Below are 22,285 nucleotides of genomic sequence, written 5' to 3'. Positions count from 1 at the left end.
GTAAGAATGTTCCTGTTTGTATGTTATTATGTTTCTAAAAAAATTTAAAATTAAAAAAAAATCCTGACTTGACTAGTTTGTTAATCATCCCACATCTTTGTCGTCTACCGTGTCAAATTTTTCTGCTTACTTGGTCCCAGAGGGTGGATCCCATCCCTTAACAGTTACCACACCCATCCCAGAAGGTGCCTCGCCAGGCTTTTTTTTTTTCTTCTGAGGAATGGGGCCCTGATTCCCACTTGGCCCACACCTCTCAGGTTCCCAGCCTGGCCCTGGTGTCCTGGTAGAGCCTTCCCTAGCTCTTCCAGTGTAGAGCATTTTCCCTGTGCACTTCCTGTACCTAGCACAGGAGCCCAATAAGCACACGCTGAAGATATGAATTCATCCATTTATTCATTTTTCCTGTGTGCAGAGACTTCTTTTGATGGAGTGTCACAGAGGCCCTGAAGGGAGGGGGGCTGGGGCAGCAATGGGCATAGCCAGAGGAGCAGGTTTAAAGTCTAGGCTTTATTTTCGAGTTGAGTAAGGGGGAGCTATCGAAGGTTTCAGAGCTGGACATAACTGGACTTAACCTGTGCAAAATCTTGAGGGTGAGACTGCGGATAGGCTGGAGGCATGATACAAAAATAATGATATGGTGGTAGATTTGAATTTGAGTGGTTGTGGGTTTCCACCCCAGGGAGGGTGGTGACACTTTGTTGGTTGAAACTGGGGTGGAAGAAGGAGGGCAGAGCTCACACCTCGCGTATGGAGGGAGAAGAGGAAAAGACCAGTGTGTGAGGGACAGGGTGCTCAGCTGTTGAGTCCTTCTTGGGAAAAGGGATCCGAGAATGGACCCAAGGAGGATGGACCATCACTCCCTACCCATGCCTGGCACCCTGCTTGGGGAGTGGCCTCTATCACCCTCCAAACTGTTTAATTAAGAGTCCAGGCTAAAGCCAGAGAGAAACAAGAAGAAAAATAGGAGCTGAAAATAGAAGCAAAGTCCATGGGGTGGGGGGGCTAAAAGACCCCCTTCAAGTAGCTCAGGTCTGGGCAGCTCGTGCTGGGCTTGTAGAAGAATCCCTCTCACAGAAGCTAAGTAAATAGTTCAGAAGGCAAACTCCAGCACAAGTAGGGCTTGTGGATATGTGTGGCTGGGCCACCGTCTGAACCTACTACACCCATCCCAGCTGCATGCAGGAGAGGTGCACACTGTCTTTTTCCAAGCTTCTCAGCTCCAGGAGCACAGACCGAAGTGGTCTGGGGAAGCTGACTTGTCCCTGGTCGGGGCCAAGTGGGGCCCGTGCAGGAGCAATCTTGATGGACTCGCAGCCAACCCCTGATGCCACCTCACTCCTCCCAAGGGCTCATGTCTGTGTCAATGGCCACACAGTTGTAGGCAGCATAGCGGAGCTTCTCCTCACATACCTTGGCGCTGCCCAGGGTGGGGACCTAGTTAGTGCCAGCTGCAGAGGCCCCTCCATCACTGCCAGGGGTGATGGGGCTCCAGCTTGTACACTTCATTGCTGAAGTCCATCCCCCCCACCGACAGATATTACCTTCTCTCCCCATCCCCCACTCCCCGCTCTCCAGGCTCAAGCCTAGGAAACCCACCTGGCATAGTGCGGTAGGAAGAGGGTGCTGGAGCAGGTGGAAGACTCTGGCAGTGCATCGGTGGTCTCGTATCTGGGGACGTGGAAGGGCCACACATCAGGGAGAATCGCAGGGGCACACACAGGGCAGGCATCTGCTGTGTGAGTACGGGGGATGGAGGGGTGCCCCCTCTCCTCTGCACTCACCCCAGCTTGTCTGGGTAAATGTAGATCCGTGCTGGCAGGCGGCTGCGGCCTGTGACAAAGCGCAGGAAGCGGCTCCGGTCCTCTGTATCGAGGAGAAGGAAGCTGTCATTTCTATAACTTCTAGCCTGCCTCTGACTCCCAGAGTATGACCCCGGGCACCACTCTGCCCTCCTCTGCTGACCGTTGGTGAAGTTGTTCAGTGCCTCCCAGAAGTACTGCACCCGCGTGTCTGACGGTTCGAAGTCCTCAAACCGGGCTGGGAGGAATAAGGCCAGAATTCACTGCTAGGTTCCACCCTGCCCGATCCTTAATCCCCACCTCTGCACCCTGCTGTCCCCTCCACCCTGCCCCGCCATCTGAGACTCACTGAGCTTGCGCAGAGCATCCACAGTGACTTCAGGGTCCCCGCAGATCTTCTTTTCTAACTCCTGCCAGGTCAGCAAGTCCAGCACAGCTTGTGGCACCACCTTCAGCAGACCAGCCTGCATGGCTGCCACCTGGGGAGGGAAGAGGTGGCCTTGGCTGCAGAAGAGGGCATAACTCCCTCTTCAGTGTGTGGAGTGAACACTTGACATCCATTTGTGGAGATGAGTGGGGCACACAGGTCTTTGCTCAGCATGGAGGGTATCTCTGTGTCCCACAGTAGGAATGTGGAGCTGAGGAAGGGTGGGACGTGAATTCTTGGGATTGTATTCTGGTGGCCTGTTAGGCTGGGCTGTGCCTACTAGGGGTGGGGCTTGATGGGGTCCAAAACTCGCTGTTCCACTGGCCTCTTGGTAGTACCTGCTCCTGGCTCTCCTCTAGCCGTGCCTTCTGCACCAGTTGGATGAAACGGGAACGGTCCTTATATCCCACCACGATGCCTGAGCCCCCAGGGATCAGCTCCACCACTTGCTGGTCACTTAGTACGGTGGTGAATGTTAGTTCCTTCCCAAACTTGAACTCAAATGTCTCCTTGTCCATTCCTTCCATCACCTCCAGAAGCTTCACCTGGTGGTTGAAGAGAAGAGGAGGGGTTACTTTTTTCATTGTAGAGACAGTCTCTGCCTTTCCTCAAAATGTTCACAGGGAGATGGAGGAGATAGCAAAATAAAACAGTCCCCACGCGGGCAATGAGGACAGGGAGGGGGTCAGTAAAAGAGCTGTGAAAACATTGAGATAACACCTAACCAGCCTTAGAGGCCAGGGAAAGAGCACCTAAGCTGAGACCCAAGTCATGACTGGAAGTTGGCCCACAAGGAAGCATCTTGGAAAAAGATGGAAGAACCAAAAAACCTGTTTGGCAGGAGTGTTAACAAGAACTGAGTGCCCAGAGATATAGGGATCATTTAAGGCCTTTCCGGGTTCTGCATTTTATCCTAAGCCCAGAGCAGAGTCATCAAAGTGTTTAAACTGGAGAATGAAAAATTACTCTGGTTGCCTGCGGATCAGATGAATTAGAATGGAGGGACACTGCTTTGACAGTAAGTGGATGGATCAGAAAGGAAGATGGCCTGAACGAGAGACCTTTAGGAGGGAATTTTGACAGATGTGGGAAATGAGGGGGGAGGAGGGAAAGATGATTCTGAGAGCTCTGTCATGGGGAGGAATAAGTGCCATTGTGAGACAGGGAGCCCTAGAGGTCAGTAGCCCAGGTAGAAGATGAAGTGTGCTGAGCCTCCGGTGCCATCTCTGCAGAGATGTCCAAGAGGTAGATACATATATGGCCTGAGGCTTAGGAGAGAGCTAGGGCTGGAGGCTAGGATTCAGGGGCCATCAGAATAGAGACAGTATTGAAGCCTTGGGAACATATGAGATTGGAGAGAAAGCATGTGTGTGATGAGAAGATGGTGGTCCAGGACAGAGCCCTGGGGATCACCAACCCTTAGGAGCTGGGCAGAGAAAACAATGGCTCCAGGCCCTACTCACCAGCACAGAGTCCACGGCTAGAAAGTCCTTGCTCCAGCTCACCTCCTCACCGGAGAGCTGCTTCCACACAAAGCCAGGCAGAGCCAGGACCTGCAGGACAAGGACTCACTACTACCTTCTCACCCTCAACTACCCATTCGTGGGGCCTTCCTTCCCTCCAGGGGCTGAGCTGCTGCATTAGACTACTCACCAGGAACTCCTTACCCCGAAGGGCAGCCCCCATCAGCTGTCCAATCCACTCGTACTTGGCAAAGTCTCGGCAGGAGGGGTTGGGCACGTACATGTCCCGGGCCTCCCCAGTACCATTGCCCTGCCGCAGAGACAGCGCAGTCAGCGTGGCAGGGGATGGACCCCAGCTCCCCAGGTCTCCGAGCACCTTCCATTGGGAGCCCTGAGAGATCCCCTCTGAGAATGCATTTTCTCTTCCTGTTGGCCCAGAGGCTGCCCAAGGCAACTTGGTCCCTCTTTTGGCTCCTCTCTAGTGCAGCCTGGCCCTCGGAAGCTTTGCAGGGACAGAGTAGCAGAAACAAATTGGGAGGTGGGGGTAGGAGATTACCTGGTTGGCTGTGCGCACAAAGAAGGGCAGAGGCACGGGGGTATCTGCTGAGCTAGGACATAGCTCTTCTGACATGTCTGCCAGGCTGTCCCGGAAACCGCCCCCTGAAAACACAGATGCCCTCAGCAGTGTACTCAGAAGCCCAGCCCCCATAATGGGGTGGGAAGCATGACCTCCATCATAGTTAGGCAGTGACACCAGAAACTTCTGCAGCCCTAAACAGGGCAACAAAGTAGGTCCCTTGTGGACCTCTCGCAGGACCTCACCTTGGTCAATGATACCTTCTGCGATGAATTTACACTCCCACCACTGGTCATAGCGCATGGGCCACCTGCAGGGGTGGATCTCTGTCATCATGCTGGGCCGGGGCTTAGGACGACTCAGCAGCCCAGAGACCAGTTGGGAGTAGGGGCTACAGATGGGTACGGTAGGGCTTCCAGAAGGAGTGCGTGGGCATATGTATCCCTGAGCAAGTTCCTCATCCCAGAGCCCTACCTGTAGTCCAGGGGCTTCTCATACTTGTCAGAGGGCTTGAGGCCTTCATAAACCTGGGGGTGGGGGTGGGAGGTTGGAGGGAAGCCTGCGTCAGTTCCTGACCCCACTATGGCCTGAAGACCTCCCTTACTCTCCCCCAGACTGCCCCCAGCTGGTCCCGACCTGAGTGAAGACTGCGTTCTTGCAGGCAGGGTCCCGTGAGGGGCAGGCCCGGTGCTCCATGGCAAGGCGCCGGTTGATGTATAGGCGTGGCATGAAGCTGGGCTTGCTGCTCTCTGAGTCACGCAGGCACTGGGCCACCAAGCCGGGCCGCTGGCGTGACAGCAGCAGGAACTGCTTCACTTGCTGATAAGGAGAGGAGATTGGAGCAGGACCAGTGGGCAAGTCAGCCACTGCCCAGGTCCAGGGACCTTCCTCTAGGTCTAGACCCAATTCCATCATTCCAGTCCCAGCCTCGCCAGCCCCGTCCCTGCCTCCAGTCCCTCCCTCAGTCCACCCACCAGGAGGAGCTTTCTAAAACAAAAACCCTACATCGTCATTCCCTTCCTTAAAACCTTTCCAATGGCTCCAGTGACCTGGGACAAAACCTTTTCACTGCCTGGGCCACAAGACCCTTTGCTACTGGTCTTGCTTCCTGCCCAATCCCTCTCAGCTTCATCCCTGTGTGCTGCTTCCATCTATCTTCCGGCTTCTCTCTAGTCTAGTCATCTTGAACTGCTGGTAACTCCCAGTGTGCACCATTCATGCCACCTGCCCTGTTCCCGCTATCACCTCCCCTCCCCCAGCTCTTGTGTATTCCACATTCACCTAGGGAATGGCTCTCAAACACTTCAATTTGCACCATTGGTTTCTGGCTTTTCCTGTGTTCCCAGAGCCCAGTAAAGGTCATCTAAAGCAGAGTTTAGGAACTCTTTGCTGAAGAGTGAATGACTACATGAATAGGATGGGGGAATCTCACTGCCAAGGCCGGTACTGGGTGGGTTAGGCTTACCTTAATCTCACTGAAGGTGCCCAGTGTGTGGTCCCAGGCAGGTACCAGGTGGTGCAGGACACTGTCCAGGATCTTTATGAACCTAGGGTGGGATGGGTAAAGATGACTGCAATTGAAGAGTTGGGTATGGATGCAAGTAGCAAGACCCCCTCCCCAACACACAGAGATACAGAGATGTGGAGGAGGCAGGGCCCAGGCATGGCTCTGACCCTTGAAGTGGTACAGTTTATAGTATAAGACCATGAGGTCAGTCTCTGCACAAAACACACAGCTTGGGTAGGGGGAAGGGAGGGCCTGGCAGGTCCAGGGCCACACGCACCTCTGCAGGAGAACAGCTCTGCGGTACAGTACTTCTGGGTCTGTGCCTTCCAGGCGTGGATAGCGCACCAGACTGGCTGGCTGGAACAGGTCTGCATTCAACCCCAGATCCCGCTGCCTAGAAGACTTGATCTTGACCCCTCGAAGACGCACATCAATCCCATCATCTGAGGGAAGAGGTCAAATTGAGGTGATTTACTGCACACCTGCTGCCTCTTTGGCCCCAAGACCTAAGAAGGGCTTCTTACTGCTCAGCCTCTCACCACACTTAGCCCCTAGAAACTGGGAACTTCTGGGCTTCCTTCTCTTCATCCAGTTGTGATTTATATAGTTTTTGCTGGCTCTGTCCACCAATATACTATTGGGATCCCCCAAGGTCTCCACTCAGTTCCTCTCCCAGATGAGTCCATCTGGGACTTTTTTAAGGCATCTTCCACCCAACCTAGGCACCAAAGTCTCAAATCCTGGAGTTAGCTCAGCTATTATTTTCACCACAACTACAAGCCCATCTTCTTCTTTCCACAACCACTGCCAGCTTGCCTCATGTACGTACTGGAGCCTCCTTTCCCTCCCTTATCACCTCAAGCCCCACCTCGGCACTCGACGATGCGGATTTCGATGATTGGGAGGTGAACAGTCATGTCTTCCAGGACACAAACATCTCCAATCAGGGTCCTGAGGAGATGGGTGTGAGGCACTGTTGGAGAATGAATCATGTCCCCCACAAAAGACATGTTTCAGGTCTTAATCTGCATTCCTGTGGGTCTGAACCCATCTGTAAACAGGACTCCTGAAGATGCTAGTTTAGTTAAGGTGAAGTCCTTATAAGCAAAGGAAATCGGGCATGGGAATAGAAGTCATAAATCAGCAGAACTCAGAAAAGCAGAGACAAGGAGAGAGACTTCCATGTGACAGAGGAACTCCAAGGACTGCAGCAAGCCAGTACCAGAACGCTACAGACTGGGAGAAGGCCTGGCCTGTTGAGATCTTGATTTTGGACTTCTATGCTCCCAGATCATGAGATAATAAATTTCTGTTGTTTAAGCCAACCAGTTAGTGATTTTTGTCATAGCAGACCTGGCAAACTAAGACACACTCCCCTCCCAGTCCTTCAGGGATTGGTAGGGTCCACCCAACCTCATGCTTTCAAGCTGGGTCAGGCCCCATTGCTAGGATCACCCCCTCCCCCTGCCCTCAACACCTCAGGCCAGCTTGCTCACTCGTCAATGCTCACGTCACTCAGCTTCTTCAGGTTGTCCCCTTCGCCCCCATAGACCACCACCCGCTTAGGCATGAAGTTATCATCCGTGGTATCCACTGTGAGTAGCAGCTTCCTGGGGAATCAGATTGTGCACATGGATCTCTGTTTACCTATGGGCAAGTACTTCACCCATCCTGCCTTGTCTGAGAGCTCACTCACTTGACGATGGTGCCCTTCTTCATGGTAAGCCGTACCCAGTGCTGGCACTGGGACCCATCGCTCTCCCAGTAAGTGTCTGCATTGCTGTCCGTCAGGCAGGACACGTTGAATTCTTCCTGTAGAGGGCAGAGAGATGAGTCAGGTTACCCTCACTCCCTGCCATGGAGTATGCTTTGGCTAGGGAGTACAGAAGAGAAAGCACAGTAGTATTGGGTCAACAGGGCAAACGACACAGCAGGTGTTGGGGGAAAGGGAAATGACTAGGGGTCCCTATAAGACTCCTAAGATGGTGGGCTAGAAAGGATCTGGTTTGTGGGGGGTTGGGTTTGTCTTGGGCTGGACGTTGCGTTTCTGAATCTAGCCTTGAGGATTGTGGCTACATCTTGCCTGGGGTAAGGGGAGTCCCAGAACCCACCGTGTAGGAGGAAACGTCAATGCTCTCCACGTACTGCTTGACGCTACCCAAGTTCTCATCCTCTTTGCCCAGGTGGTCGTATAAGAAGTGGATCAGGTCTTCATCGCACTCGTAGGTCCATGTCGGGGGCACATAGCTAAGCAACCCCAAGCCTCTAATTAGGTCAGGCCCAGACCAGGAGCTTCCTCCTCCCTATTCCCAGCTCAGCTCACTCACAGCAGTCTTTGAACAGCTTCTGTGTATGCTTCTGCCGGCTGAGGCCTTGAACCAAGGCGATGCGAGTATGTCAGGTCCACCACCTGCTCCCATCTGTGGGTACGAGGTGGGGGTGGGTGGGAGGAGGAGGTATCAGCGAGCAGCAGGACACCCCCTCCAGGCCTTTAAGTCTTCTCAGAGTACTAACTTTGGCAGACTACACTCCTAGAAATCCCACCCCAGCCCGCTTCTGTTCTGCCCGTTCCAGGTCTTAACCCTGCCTCCCCTCCAATATCTGAACCCTAGGCGAGTGCCAGGCTTTTTCCTCCTCCTCCCGGCCGAGCAGCGAGCTTCGCCCCTTCAGGTGCAAGACCTGAGCACTGGCCGATAGTCCACGCCAAAGAGCTGCTGTTGCCGCTGGAGGTGGTCAGGGGTGTCGATGGGCACAAGGCGGGCCCCGCCCTCGGCTGGGCGGCACACCAGCAACCAGCCTTCGTCCAACTCGCAGCAGTCGCCTAGGTGCTCTGCCAGCTGCTCCTGCCCGGATGCACCAGATGGGGACAGCCGTCAGGGAGCTGCCCAGCGGCCTGCCCTGCCCAGCCCAGGCCAAAGGGCACTGAACGCAGTGCTAGCTCAATCAGGAGGGGTGGTGGTGGGGTGGTGGGTGATGGTGGTGGGAGGGAACAATCGGGGGCTTCCCTGGCCTGGGGGTCTTTTGCGGGGCCCCGAGTAAGCCATGCCGCACCTTGGTCAGCTTCACCCAGAGCCCGTGGCCGTTGCACAGCTCCTCGCCGGTGGTGCGCACACAAGCGCCGCGCCGGAGTTCGATGCTGTCGCGGGCGGCGCGGAGGGGCCCGGATCCAGTACCAGGAGCCGGACCCGTGGAGCCCACACGCAGCCCCAGGCCCTCCGCCTCCCACACCGGCAGCAGCACGCGTGACGGTCCCGCCGGGTCCTTGTAAAGCTTGTAGAGCACCTCCCGCGGTACGAAAGCCAGCGCCGCCGGCAGCCGGCTCCCGGCACGGAGGCTCCGCGCTGCCTCTGCCAGGAAGCGCACGCGACCCAGCAGCTGTCGCGGGGACTCCAGCGCCGCGCCCGGGCCAGACATGGCTTAAGGAAGAGAGGGGAGCTCAGGGGCGATCCGGCCCCCAGAGCAGCGGCAGCGACCGCGACTGCTCATCAAGCTTCCCACCACGCCCTGCCCCGCCTCCAGCCAGCCTTCGCCGTATATTTTGGAGTAAGCGGCCTCCCTCACCCCCGACACCGTTACTGCCCTGTGTAGCCCGTACTCAGCCACAATACTCAATCCATTTTCATCACCGGGTCAACCAGACCCAGGTTTCGACGTTTCTACCTGATCAATACCCACTTTCTCCCCCGCTGCTTTCACTTTTGTTCAAGCCATTGTCTTCTCTAGCCTGGATTATTGCAATAGCCATTTTTCTCGTCTTTCCCGACTGGTTGTTTTACCTTCCCAGCTGCCCCTCCACCCCGCATCTCAAACAGTTATACTCAAATAGTTATACTACCACCGGAGGAATCTTTTAAAATCCAGACTATTAGACCATTCCTGCCGGGCATCCTTTCTGGCTTTCCATCCTAGGGGCCCTGTGACTAAAATGGGAGAATCACACCCACCTCTGCCAGTGACAAAGTCTTCAGTCATTCTGGCTCGGTCCCGGTTGTTTCTATTAATTCCAAGACGCTAAAGACCATTATGCAATTTCTTCTGGCAATTCTAAACCAGATAAGAAGAGGGGCCACAGTGATGGGAAGGGGGGCAGAGAAAGACAGATGGACAAGAGCTGTTGGTGAAGTACAGTCATGGAGGAAACGGAAATTGTTTTGACGTAGTTTTCAATTAACTGGTTATATAGAGGTAATTAATAAATTATCCCATGTAATTTTGACAGTCTTCCGTATTTTTCTCCTAGGAAGCTGGGAACACAGAGCCTTCCCTAGCTTGGCTCCAAGCCGTTTGTATGCTGCCTCACTTCCACAGGAGACTGTGAAACGAGCGCGCTGCACAAGACCCTGCATGGCCTGGACCCTGTAGACATCTCCAGCCTCTACCCGGTTCTCCTTAACAGCCATTTGCTCTTTTGGGTCTTCTCTTTACACCAGCAGTTCTCTGCTAGGAACAACTATCCCCGCCCCGCCCCCTCCCCCTTTTCCCCAATTAAGCTAGGTGCTTCCAGCTTTTCCTTATGAAAACATTTACTATTGTGATTGCTGGCTTCTTTTTCCCCATAAGTCTGTAGCTCTGTAAAGGCAGTGGCTGTCTTGTTCATCACCATAACCTCTGCACCCAGTATTTAACGACCGCTGTTAGAAGTTAACATAAGCATATAATGATTTCAGTTCCCTGTACAGCCGTTTCATTATCTGCTGTAAGATAGAATCAGGGAGAGTGAGACTTGACCATCAGAGAACAAAGCCCTCACGCCACCCTAAGATGTAGTTACCGGTCTACCTTTTCGCGTTTTATTCTGCGCCGCTACAGCGGACTTTACGGTGAAGAGAGGTAGGGGTCCTACTGGCAGAGGCTGGGGCACCCGAGAGCTGTCAAAGGAGCCTGATCATGTGACTTTCAATATGGCGACGCCCTTGACTAACTTCAGGAAGGGGCGGAGCCTGGGTAGGTTTCAGTGTAAGGTGGAGGCTGCTCGCAGTTACAGTTTACCATGGAGGCGAACGGATTGGGGTGAGTTCTTCACAGCATGATTCTGTGCTTGGCCAGCGGAGCTTCTAACCCGAGTCTTCCGACTCAGGAATCAGTCCCTATACCTCCCTTCTCCCACCCTGGAGATCTCTCACACTGAACTCCAATCACAGATTTCTGAGACCTTCATCCCAGGGACCGCCTAACGGGACTGCGTCCTACAGATTTTAATTTCGGGGAAGCGCCCAGAACCTTCTAATCCTCAACTAGGATCCCTCCTTGACTACCAACCCTACTCGCTTCTTGCTCGTGATTTTCCAGTCTTGGAATCAACCTACTGGAACCTCCATTCCTGAGATTCCCTGCTCCGAAGACCCCCCCAAAAACCGTTAACTGGTTTTCGTCTCCTCGCCCCCTAGTCCCTCCAGTTGCTTTGTGTTTGGTGGACCTGGGACTGAGTGTCGGGAAGAGGCCCCAGCGCGGGCCCTTCTGGTGTAGTGTACCTTCTGATAGACAGAAAGGCGGCCCAGTGGGTGGGGAGCTGCGGGTTTGGGAACTGGCCTGGAGAAGGCAGATAGCGGTCCCTCACTGAGTTTGCCTAAGAACCCGCGCTTTCCCTACCCCAAGCCTAGTGTCGCATACTGACATCTCTTCCTATCCGCCCCCCCCCCCGCCCCCCAACCTGATCTTCAGACACCAGAGTTTTCCGGAGCCGAAGAATGATACATTCCTGCGAGCAGCCTGGGGGCAGGATACAGATTACACTCCCGTTTGGTGCATGCGGCAGGCAGGCCGCTACTTACCAGGTCAGTCAGGGCCTGGAATCTAGGTAAAACTCTGATCGATGAAAGTTTTTCAGGAGCGGGGAGGGTTCTCAAGGGCCTCAAGGCTGAGCCCAGTCTTCCCTCTCCTGTCTGCAGAGTTTAGGGAAACCCGGGCTGCCCAGGACTTTTTCAGCACCTGTCGCTCCCCTGAGGCCTGCTGTGAACTCACTCTGCAGGTGAGGGGTTCACAAAAGAGGAAGGGATTTCTACCCTCAGCTTTCTGCCCTCAGCTTGCCACCTCGCAACCTGTTTCCTCTTCCCCACAGCCATTGCGTCGCTTCCCTCTGGATGCTGCCATTATCTTCTCCGACATCCTTGTTGTACCCCAGGTACCAGCTCAAGCATGATTCTGGAATGGGTAAAAAGGGAAGAGACTCCTTGAGACCCTTTGTAAATCGTCCTGTCAGTCCAGTCAGGGTTCGAGATAAGCACTTGTGCTCACTGGACAGAGGGGGAAAACTAAAGTTAGGAAAAACGGAATTTGTCCTGAGGTTTACTTCTCTCCTCCTGGCATGGGCTGGACTCTTCTGAAGTTCTAAGTTGGGAACCCAGGTGTTTTCTCCCCTTCAGGCATTGGGCATGGAGGTGACCATGGTGCCTGGCAAAGGGCCCAGTTTCCCAGAGCCATTAAGGGAAGAGCAGGACCTGGGGCGCCTACGAGATCCAGCAATGGTGATTTCTGAACTGGGATATGTGTTCCAAGCCATCACCCTTACCCGACAGCAACTGGCTGGACGTGTACCGCTGATTGGCTTTGCTGGTGCCCCGGTAATGTGGGACAGGGAAAGGGCTCAGGCATGGGGATATCACTCTGGTAGGTCTGGTATAGACAAGGGAAAGAAATGTCAGTTTGGCTTTTGTATCTGTGATATCCTTTGTATCCTTCTGCAGTGGACCCTGATGACCTACATGGTTGAAGGTGGCAGCTCTAGCACCATGGCTCAGGCAAAGCGTTGGCTTTATCAGAGACCTCAGGCCAGCCACCAGCTGCTTCGCATCCTTACTGATGCTCTGGTCCCATATCTGGTGGGACAAGTGGCTGCTGGTGCCCAGGTAAGTCCTGAGGGAGAGAAAGGTATGCTGGTGGTTAGTCTATAAATACCAGAGGCAATAGAGTTCTCAACCCGCGAGAACAGGGTTGTTAATGTCAGGCATGAGTGGAGGGTGGCCTCCAGATATCTGGCTGGAGAAGCCAAGCCCACCTTGACACTGGCAGAAAGGCTTGATGGTCTGTGTGTCTGAGGACCAGGGCTTAGTGCTAGGGTCTGAAGAAGGCAAATTTTTCTTTTGACTGGAATTGGTTTTATAGGCTAAGGCAGTATCAGGGCTTGAGGTCACTTGGGAAAAACCGAGGCACATTCTGTGTGCAAGGTGCTGCCTTTTTGTATGTTTATTTCTCCTCACCTTTCTCTAACTATAGGCATTACAGCTTTTTGAGTCCCATGCAGGGCATCTTGGCCCACAGCTCTTCAACAAGTTTGCGCTGCCCTACATCCGTGACGTGGCCAAGCAGGTGAAGGCAAGAGTGCAGGAGGCAGGCCTGGCACCGGTGCCCATGGTGAGCTTGGGGAAGGGGAGAGTGAAAGTGGACCTGTAGTGCTTTCTGGGCAAGTCCTGCATGGACTGAAATAACCACTGGAGGGCAGCAGAGGTACAGCTGAGAAAGGCTAGTGTGTGTAGCAAGGAATTCTGTAGCCTGAGATCTGCCCTTTTCCCCAGATCATCTTTGCTAAGGATGGACATTTTGCCCTGGAGGAGCTGGCCCAGTCTGGCTATGAGGTGGTTGGGATTGACTGGACAGTGGCCCCAGAGAAAGCCCGGTGAGTGATGGAGGGGTGGGCCCTAGGGGTTGAGGTGGAAGGATGGGGAGGCTGCTGCCATATGAGCAGTTGCCAGAATGTGGCACTGGCTCTCCTTTCAGGGAGCGTGTGGGGAAGACTGTGACCTTGCAAGGCAACCTGGATCCCTGTGCTCTGTATGCGTCTAAGGTAACACCCAGGGTCCCCATGTATGTCTGTGAGTTTGCCTCTGCACTAATATAGCTGTGGATATGGTTGTGTATATTACTAAGTCTGTATTTTTATTATGTTCATTCCCTCCATTCACCTCTCCCTATCCCATAGACACAGTGTAAGCTCTATGAGGGCAGGGATATTTTGTGTGTTTTCTTAGTGCCTGGTTCATAGCAGACATGCAATAATTTTTTTTTTTTGAATTAACGATTGAATGAATAGCATTGAGTAGAAGCATGCTTATATGTGTCTCTCACTGTCGTATATAGAGAAGACAGAGGCCTGCTAGCTCTCTCCCTTTAGTCAGTGCCCTGTTGGTCCCCCAGGAGGAGATCGGGCAGCTGGTGCAGCAGATGCTGGATGATTTTGGGCCATGGCGCTACATTGCCAACCTGGGCCATGGTCTTTACCCTGACATGGACCCAGAACATGTGGGGGCCTTTGTGGATGCTGTGCACAGATACTCACGTCTGCTTCGACAGAACTGAGCATATATACCTTCTCCCTACCACCAATAGATATGATTGTTTCCAGAAGAATAAAAGTGCCAGAATTGGAGTCTAGTATGTGATTTTATTTGTGAAAGATCTGCACCCTTATCCTCAGTTCCTTCTTAACATCTCTTCTTTCCTTGGGGCTGCTCTTGGTACCCTCTCCCACAAGTCATGGGGACTCACGTGTCAGTGAACATATACTAGAGGAATTAATGTCAAGGCCCTCATCAATATCTTGCTGTCAGATATCAAGCCCCAGAGCTACATGAAGTTGGGTACAACTTTCTAGCTACTAGGATGTGACATTTGCAGAGAAAAATGTGGGGCCCCCACAGCATACAAAGGTCAAATTGACAGTATTTTATGTTTGGGGAGAGAGGAGAGTATAGAGCAAAGGGGGTTACCGAAGTGGCTAGAACACTTCAGAGAGGACTGAGGAAGAAGATGGGGTCTGCAAAAGCAGGGAGAAACTCAGAGGCTGTCAGCTTTGACACCAAAAGGTGAGGAAGACTAAAGACTCAGAATTAGGGGGCTGGATTACTTAGGATTGGTGCCTCTGAAGCCATAAGCCACTTTGATGCTCAGGGTTGTTCTGTATTATCCTGAGAAAACTCTGGAATTTTCTCATGATCTTGGTGTTTCTGCCCAGGATAGTGGTACCTCCTTCCTGGGACAAAGCTCTGAGATGTCTTTGAGCTCTGGAGAGGGGTCTGGCATGATAGGAAATTCTTTAGCTGTCATCCTACATCTTAGACCACTATGAACCCACTGAGTTGTAGGCCCAACTTGTTCCCTTTCCCAGTCCGGGCAGTGGAGAAGGAAGAAAAGGGCCCCATGAATTAACACAACTTCTGCTTTTAGAAAAATGATCTTTTCCATGATCCGTGATTTATTTATAGAAAAGCACTCTGAGTTCACACACTTGCTAAAAAAAGGGCAATTGTGATACAGTAATGGGAGTGACTTTTCTTTTTTACTAACACATTGGGCTGAAAGGTTATAGAGGCCTATGGCTGGACAGTGAGACTTCAGTAGCCATCAATAGTAAATACAACTTACTGGTCAGTTTGGATCAAAAATAAGTTATACAAACAGTTTGTAAAGGAAGGGAGATAAAGCAAAGCAGATAGAGAGGACCTTAGTTCACACTCTAGCTATACCAACTCTTCCCTACCACATCCCACCCCACCCCCACGCAGGAACTAAGACATGAAACAGTAAACACCAAAACACTGGTATCCAAATGACTTCTGAATACCCTTTGCTACCTCCTATAATTCTAGGCTGACAGTAGGGGACAGGAGGGTAGCAGGAACATGATACACTGTGGAGGTCAGCCAGGGCTAAAACGGGTTGCCTAGTAGGGCTAGAAATTAGGAAGGGAAAGGCCAAATGCATTCCAGCCCCAGCCTCCTATCAGCAACCACTTGGACTGTGACAAAAGTAGGCAGAAGAAGCTTGAGGTAGAAAGGCAGGGGAAGAAAGCAAGGATGTACAGCAAGAAGAGAACTGTGGCATTCAAGCAGTCAGTCTTAGGGCAGAAAGAGACTGTGCTTAGAAGCTTGTTTGGTGGAAACAATGGTGAATAGAGGAGGCACACAAATGGGGAACATGTTAGCTGGTGAGAGAGACTTAAAAGAGGCATAGGGAAAAAAATCTGGCAAAGAGAGAAGGAACACGTTCATGCAGATCCTCAAACACATGAGTGCGCAGGCATACCTCCATGTAGAAATACACACAGTTACACATAAAGCGATCCATGGATAGCAGGCACATACACAAAGATACAAACATGCATTCATGTGTGATCAGATATACACTACACATGCATAAACATACACACTTGTGTTCATATATTCACACATGTATGTAAATATGTATACTCACACAGAAACCCACAGTCCAGCAGACACGTACATGTACAGGCATGTATACAAACACATGCAGAACTGACAGATATACATACATATAGATGTGTACATATAGACAAGCATGTGCAGATGTATCTATGCCCATAGACACATGCATTTAGCCAGATGGGTATACACACACATACATAACTAGAGATGAAACTTGACTCTAATACAAAGGTGAGCCGTGTAGGAAGATGTACATTATAAGAGCAGCGACTTCCAGACTTTCATCGTCTTCCTATACTTGTTTTTCAGGAGCTCAGCAGGCTCCTGGAGAGGCTATGTGAGGCAGGAGCAGGAGCTTCAGGGTCATCATAGCTCCATGAGGCAAACTTAAGTCCAGTCTTGGCCTCTGTTCCTTACCCACCACTAGGATATAGATGCCTCATCTGCATGCTGGGTTTCTGTATAGACTAGACTTGAGATTTGTTCTAACTGGCCATTTTTCTCCCTGCTATCCACACTCTTCTACTGCTGACAACATACACTCTGCAAAAGAAACCTGAGAAATGGTTGTGAGTATCTTCAGAAAATAAAAGACCTCCTTTCAATCAGCCTATCATCCCATCCACAGCTACTTCAGGTGTCCATCAAATTAGACTAGAATTATAAATAGTTACAACTTTACAATGTAATTGGTAACACATATACTTTAGTATTTACAGTACCATAAATGCTTCTGTTTCTCTGGTTAAGCAATCCCTGAGACGGAAGAGTGTTCTATGTTTGCCAGAGAAGAGCGGACCAATGCCTAGGACATGCAGGATATAGGGGCGTGAGGTGGCATGTTGTAGGGTTTCTGATTGATCTGCAGGGCCTGCTCCTCCAGGAACAGTGGGCTGTAGTGAGAACTTTGCCAAGGCAGGTTTACTGGCTAGAATTGGACTCTCCCCTTCTTTAGCCCTGTGGTCTTTAGACTTCAGCCACAGGTACCTGGAGTCCTCTCAGGGTAGACATATCTTTGTGTTCTTGGCCTAACCTGATAGTTCCTGGGGGACCGGCTTGCCCTGTCAGTGAGCTGTCTTGTTTTCTCAGCCAAAGCGCTCTCGCACCAGCAGCATCAGCTTCTTCTTGCCTTTGTAGATCTGTTTGAGGTTGTCGATGAACTGGGCAAACTGCAGATGGCCATCTTGGGGCAGTAAGAAGGTCTCCCGAGCCTTGCTCAGAAACTCGATGAACTCTCCATAGTGGCGGGGACTGATGTGTGTCAGGCGTGAATGTGTGGTGTTGATATAGGCATTGATGGTGGCATCCAGCAGTTGGCGGAGGGGAGCTTTGTCAGTGGACATGAGCTTTCCGGAGCTGCGGCGGCCTGGAATGCCAGCCAGGCCAGGAGCTGTCACTGTGCAGCGCCGCAGGATGTCTGAAAGCACTGTGGCGCAGTGCACACTCTTCACCACAAGGGGGATGAGGGCTGCCAGCTCATTCTTGCCTAGAGAGTGGCTGAGAGCGCACGCCCAGAGCACGTCATTGATGGCTGGGTGGGTGTCCTGGTTGTAGGCCAGGTTGAGATGGCTCATGGCCAGTGAGGCCAGCTTGAAGGCACGTAGCGGGTAGCCACGGAGCTCCATGTAGCGGGCGATGGTGAACAGCTGTGAATGGGTCATGCCACCAGCGGCAGCATCAATGGCAATCTGGTAGGCTGCTTCAAAGGCAATGTGGTCCTTCTCACAGAGTGTAAGGGCTGACAGGGCACAGCTCTGTGGATCCTTCATAGCACACTGTAGGGCCAGTGTACGAGCACAGCTAGCCAGCTCCTCTCGCTGTGGATAGTCCAGACTGAGGCGCAGGATAGTGGTGTGAGACACGGCGGTGGCAGCCACAATACTAGTAGCCTCGGTGGGGGTGAAGAGTGTGTACCAGCTCTGCAAGATGCTCACAAGGGCCCGCACACCTGTCAGGGAGAGCCTGAGCTCAGCCGTGGCCATCTGGGTCGTGATCCAGGCCTGCCTGGATTACCGTTTAGGGTCAGAACTTGGCCTGCAGAGATGAGCTGTCCCTCCTCCTCAGCAGCCTTGAGATGATCTGAGGCAAACCAGGGCAACAGGAGCATCCCGGATGGCCAGACCTTGCTTGGGGGTCTCTTCCCTTCCCTGCCTGCCCCAGGTCAGAGGGTTGAAGGTCTCTGCAGGTACTCTTACACGCTCACAAGGATGGAGCAGCAGAGCCTCTGGTTTGCCTGCCCTAAGGCAGGGGTCCCAGATTTGTGTGAAGGTTTTAACTTAAGTGGGATATCTTAGGGTAGAGAGTATTGTGCTGGGGCTTAGGGCTCTAGAAGGGGTCCCAAGCCTCCAAGGTGTCGGGGGTTTTTCAGGAGCATGGGCAGGGACTGGAACTAAACCACTGGACCAACCATCTCCCTGGGGAGCATTTGAGTATCAGTGGCTGAAAATTCATTTTCTCAGACATATTTCTAATTAGAGGGTTAAAGTGCTGCTGATATCAGGGTATGGTGCAAGCTGGGAGGGCAGAGCTTAGGCTGGCTGAATAGAAGCTGTCTTCTCCTACCAACAGCTTCATCCTTTCCTAGGCCATCAGTAATGGGAATATGAGAGCTCTAAGTATTCGTTGTCCTCTCCCAAGAGTATGATATAGAAACTCTTTTTTTGCTGGGGATAGAGGGACATGGGAAGACTCACCAACTTCTGTAGCACATGTCACCAACCATCGTACCATCTCCCGGCGTCTCCAGTTGAGGGTTGATAAAGTCATCCGCATCACCTGGGCACAAGAGGCATTTCTAGTGGGCCTAACTGCTGTGACTTCCCCTCCCCACTTCCCCTTGCCATTCATTTATTCAATGAATATTTATTCCCCTGATAAGAACAGATAGGTTTGTTTAACCTCTGACTCACCCCTCCCATCAGTCAGATAGGAGACTTATGTGATGAACTGTAATGAATAAAATCCTTATTACCATACTTTGCTTGACTTAGAAGAATGTTGAGGGTAGGGGAGAAGATGCTGTGGAGCTTAAAGCTACACTGCTTTTGGCCTTAACTTCAAAATGGAGCCCAAATTATGGATTCCTTACCTTGTGTCTAGTCTAGAATTTATGTTCTGGGGACATAGAAAAGAACCAGACTTGGTCCACGCCCAGTTCCCCTGGGGTCTTATCTTCTGCCAAGTTTCATTTGGCCAGAGGCCTAAAGCAGGGATGGACCCCTCCTTCCCCATACCTGTAACCCCAGCTCCAGGGCCACATTGAGCAGGGTGCTATCAGTATTATTGTCCGTGGGAGTAGCAATCTTGAATGCATCTTGGGCCAGTTTGAAGATGAGGGAGGAAGAATGGATGTGCTTCTGTATTGCTTCCAGGATTGTTCGGAGCCTTAGAGTATCCCCTATAGGTGCCGAGAAAAGAGGTAGGGACAGGGTCTACTTTAAAACTTCCCTGAGCAGACAGCTGATCACAACAGGCACTGGTTGGACTGGCTGCTATCAATTCATTGAATGCTACCATTCCTTCTGGGTAGCACAACTCTGTCTCCACTCAACCCACTGGGGTCTCCTTCTCTCCCCAGACACCTACATGATATTGCTTCTATTTTTTATTTGTGTCCATCCCTTGCCCACTACATCCACAGTCTCCTTAGATCTCAGATCTGAAATTTGAGATCCACTTTACTGCAAGAAAAAGAAAAGTATACCAGTTCCATGGTGTGCTTCTCTCTACAGTGTTCCCTGGACCAAAAAGTTGCTGAGCAGTTCTTCCTATTTGGTAGGCAAGGATTCTATATAAAGTGCTAGCAGGGAGTTAAGGAATAACCACAGGAAGGGTATGTATACCAAAGGAAGTGAAGGTTGCCATATGAGGGCAGTATAGAGTATGAAAGATTAGGATACCACATGAAAGGCAGTATGTGAAATAAAGAACAAAAAGTAGGGCTTCTCAGTGGGGACAACCAAAGCAATAGGGGGTTTGTTTATAAAAAACTTAACCCCGCAAAGGATAGGCTAAGCCTACTATTAGGCCTAAGAGTCACCCCGAAGAAACCTCTTCTGTTGCTCAGATGTGGCCTCTCTCTCTCAGCCAACATGACAAGCAAACTCATTGCCCTCCTTCTCTCTACATGGGACAAGACTTCCAGGGTTGTGGACCTTCCTGGCAACATGGGACAGAAATCCTAGACTGAGCTGGGACTCAGCATCAAGGGACTGAGAAAACCTTCTTGGCCAAAAGGGGGAAGAGCGAAATGAGACAATATAAAGTGTCAGTGGCTGAGAGATTCCAAACAGAGTCGAGAGGTTATCCTGGAGGTTATTCTTATGCATTAAACAGATATCACCCTTTTAGTTAAGGTGTAATGGAGAAGCTGGAGGGAAGTGCCTGAAAATGTAGAGCTGTGTTCCAGTAGCCATATTTCTTGAAGATGATTGTATAGTGATATAGCTTTTGCAATGTGACTGTGTGCTTATGAAAACCTTGTGTCTGATGCTACTTTTGTCTGCCTTATCAACAGACGAGTAGAACGTATGGATTAAAAATAAATGATAGGGAGAACAAATGTTAAAATAAATTTAGTAGATTGAAATACTATTGATCAATGAAAGGGAGGGGTAAGGGGTATGGTAGTATGAGATTTTTTTCTGTTTTCTTTTTATTTCTTTTTCTGAATTGATGCAAATATTCTGAGAAATGATCATGATGAAGAATATACAACTATGTGATGATTTTGTGTTACTGATTATATAACAAGAATGGAATGATCATGTGGTAAGAATGTTTGTGTTTGTATGTGGTTATGTTACATAAAAAATGATTATGGTGAAGAATACACAACTATGTCATGATATTGTGAGCCACTGATTGTATACCATGTATGGACTGTATGTCTGTGAAGATTTGCCAATAAAAATATTAAAAAAAAAAATCAACTGACCAAAAAAAAAAAAAAGTATGGCTTCTGTTTGCTTAGTAATAAAGTGATAAAGTCAAGGAAGTGTAGTGTTAAGAGTATATAGGCTTTGGAGTAAAATATATTGGGGATTCAGTTCAGTTACTTCATTTGTAAAATGGAAATACCCTTTTAGGGTTGTTGTGAGAGTTACAAACAACTTGTGTGAATACTCTGATTCTACTTTTATATAAAAAAGCAGTGTGTGTATAGTGTGTGCATACATAGGAATAGAAGATCTCCAGGAATATTTATACCAATGTCTTATTAGTAATTGTCTCTGGGTGTTAGGTTTAGGTAGGTATTTCCTTTCTTCTTCTATCCTCTTTGTTTTATATAATTTAAAAAATATGAAGTATTCATGTTCCAATATTCAAAAGGTATGAAAGGTAAATAATGAAAATCTCTGCTTTCTCCCCGTCACTCCTTCTGTTCCTCATTTCCAATTTTAACTCTATATGCAACCAATATCAGTTTCTTATATTACCTTCTAAGACATTCTATGAATAAACTAATCAATGATCTATTTTCTCTTTATAAAAAAATCACAGATGGTAGCTGTGCTGGTTTGAAACTGTTGTGTACTCCAGAAAAGCCATGTTCTTTAATCCTGATTCAATATTGTGGGGTGGAAACTTTGACTGGAGTGTTTCCATGGAGATGTGACACACCCAGTTGTGAGTGTGGCCTTTTGAATAGATGGAGACATGACTCTGCCCATTCACGGTGCATCTTGATTAGCTTACTGGAGTCCTTTAAAAGAGGAAACATCTTGGAGAAAGCTCAGAGCTGACAGAGAGCTGACACAGACAGAGATGTTTGAGATGCAGAAAGAAAATGCCCTCTGAGGAAGCTGTTTGAAACAGGAAGCCAAGGGAAAGCTAGCAGATGTTGCCATGCACCTTCTCAGCTGACAGAGAAATCTCGAACATCACTGGCCCTTTATTGAATCAAGGTATCTTTCTCAAGATGCCTTGGTTTGGGCATCTTTATGGCCTTAGAACTGTAAATGTGTAACTTAATAAATTTCCTTTATAAAAGCCAATCTGTTTCTGGTATATTGCATTTCTGGCAGCATTAACAAACTAAAACAGATTTTGGTACCAGAGAAGTGGGGTGCTGCAGTTTGCAAATACCAAACATGTTGGAACAACTTTTTAATAGATAAGGGGAATATACTGGGAGAATTTTGAAGAGCTTGATAGAGAATTCTTTGAAGAGACTCTTGGTAGAGATGTGGACTCTAAAGTACTCCTGAAAGGCTTTACACAGAAATAATGCACATGTTACTGCAAACTGGAAGGAAGGCAACTGTTGTTTTAAAGTGGGAAAGAATTTGGAAAAAATGATTACTGGTGTTGGAAGGCAAAATTTAAAAGTGGCAAACTTGGATATTTAGCAGAA

At 50.3% G+C, this 22,285-nt stretch overlaps 3 protein-coding genes across 5 annotated transcripts in view; 1 reads left to right on the top strand and 2 right to left on the bottom strand.

Moving 5' to 3' along the window:
- Positions 1-376: 376 nt before the first annotated feature.
- On the bottom strand, positions 377-11,089 carry HECTD3 (HECT domain E3 ubiquitin protein ligase 3). The gene is made up of 23 exons (XM_077149866.1): positions 11,033-11,089; positions 9,718-9,817; positions 8,825-9,189; positions 8,453-8,616; positions 8,101-8,193; positions 7,885-8,020; positions 7,470-7,585; positions 7,270-7,383; positions 6,642-6,724; positions 6,051-6,216; positions 5,732-5,813; positions 4,903-5,085; positions 4,741-4,793; positions 4,512-4,576; positions 4,246-4,349; positions 3,880-3,999; positions 3,690-3,779; positions 2,565-2,771; positions 2,149-2,278; positions 1,963-2,037; positions 1,782-1,863; positions 1,597-1,668; positions 377-1,417 (listed from the first exon to the last, which is right to left on the bottom strand). The coding sequence occupies exons 2-23, from the start codon at positions 9,743-9,745 to the stop codon at positions 1,333-1,335; spliced, it is 2,613 nt and encodes an 870-aa protein (XP_077005981.1). The 5' UTR covers positions 9,746-9,817; positions 11,033-11,089; the 3' UTR covers positions 377-1,332.
- UROD (uroporphyrinogen decarboxylase) lies at positions 10,418-14,135 on the top strand. Of its 2 annotated transcripts, none has more exons than XM_077149867.1 (10): positions 10,418-10,783; positions 11,435-11,547; positions 11,662-11,741; positions 11,832-11,894; positions 12,136-12,333; positions 12,457-12,618; positions 12,986-13,123; positions 13,285-13,385; positions 13,487-13,553; positions 13,904-14,135. In XM_077149867.1, exons 1-10 carry the CDS (start codon positions 10,764-10,766, stop codon positions 14,063-14,065), a joined length of 1,104 nt encoding a protein of 367 aa, XP_077005982.1. In that variant the 5' UTR covers positions 10,418-10,763; the 3' UTR covers positions 14,066-14,135. The 2 variants fall into 2 exon arrangements, with proteins under 2 accessions (XP_077005982.1, XP_077005984.1); XM_077149869.1 differs by lacking the exon at positions 10,418-10,783 and adding an exon at positions 10,817-11,233.
- Positions 14,136-14,809: 674 nt separating this feature from the next.
- The window catches only part of ZSWIM5 (zinc finger SWIM-type containing 5), a 339,569-nt gene continuing 332,093 nt past the window's right edge, over positions 14,810-22,285 (bottom strand). For both annotated transcript variants that reach the window (XM_077149864.1, XM_077149865.1), the window contains exons 12-14: positions 19,164-19,327; positions 18,624-18,705; positions 14,810-17,878 (exon numbers count right to left, since the gene is read on the bottom strand). In XM_077149864.1, coding sequence (XP_077005979.1) covers positions 17,016-17,878; positions 18,624-18,705; positions 19,164-19,327 — 1,109 coding nt within the window. In that variant the 3' untranslated portion in view covers positions 14,810-17,015. The remainder of the gene's footprint in view (positions 17,879-18,623; positions 18,706-19,163; positions 19,328-22,285) is intronic.

This window comes from Tamandua tetradactyla, chromosome 2 (assembly GCF_023851605.1).
Source record: "Tamandua tetradactyla isolate mTamTet1 chromosome 2, mTamTet1.pri, whole genome shotgun sequence".
NCBI classification, from domain to species: domain Eukaryota; kingdom Metazoa; phylum Chordata; class Mammalia; order Pilosa; family Myrmecophagidae; genus Tamandua; species Tamandua tetradactyla.
Note: the sequence above shows the minus strand (reverse complement) of the source record. Positions and strands in the feature narration are given on the sequence as shown.

Bases quoted from the DNA above. Each gene is read 5' to 3' on its own strand.
- UROD (XM_077149867.1), top strand. From the start codon at position 10,764: ATGGAGGCGAACGGATTGGG. The intron at 11,742-11,831 runs GTGAGGGGTTCA...TCTTCCCCACAG, and splicing joins GCTGTGAACTCACTCTGCAG to CCATTGCGTCGCTTCCCTCT. The intron at 13,386-13,486 runs GTGAGTGATGGA...CTCTCCTTTCAG, and splicing joins GTGGCCCCAGAGAAAGCCCG to GGAGCGTGTGGGGAAGACTG.
- HECTD3 (XM_077149866.1), bottom strand. From the start codon at position 9,745: ATGACTGAAGACTTTGTCACTGGCAGAG. The intron at 9,190-9,717 runs GTGGGTGTGATT...CTCTTCCTTAAG, and splicing joins AGACTTTGTCACTGGCAGAG to CCATGTCTGGCCCGGGCGCG. The intron at 7,586-7,884 runs GTGGGTTCTGGG...TGCCCTCTACAG, and splicing joins TTGACGTTTCCTCCTACACG to GAAGAATTCAACGTGTCCTG.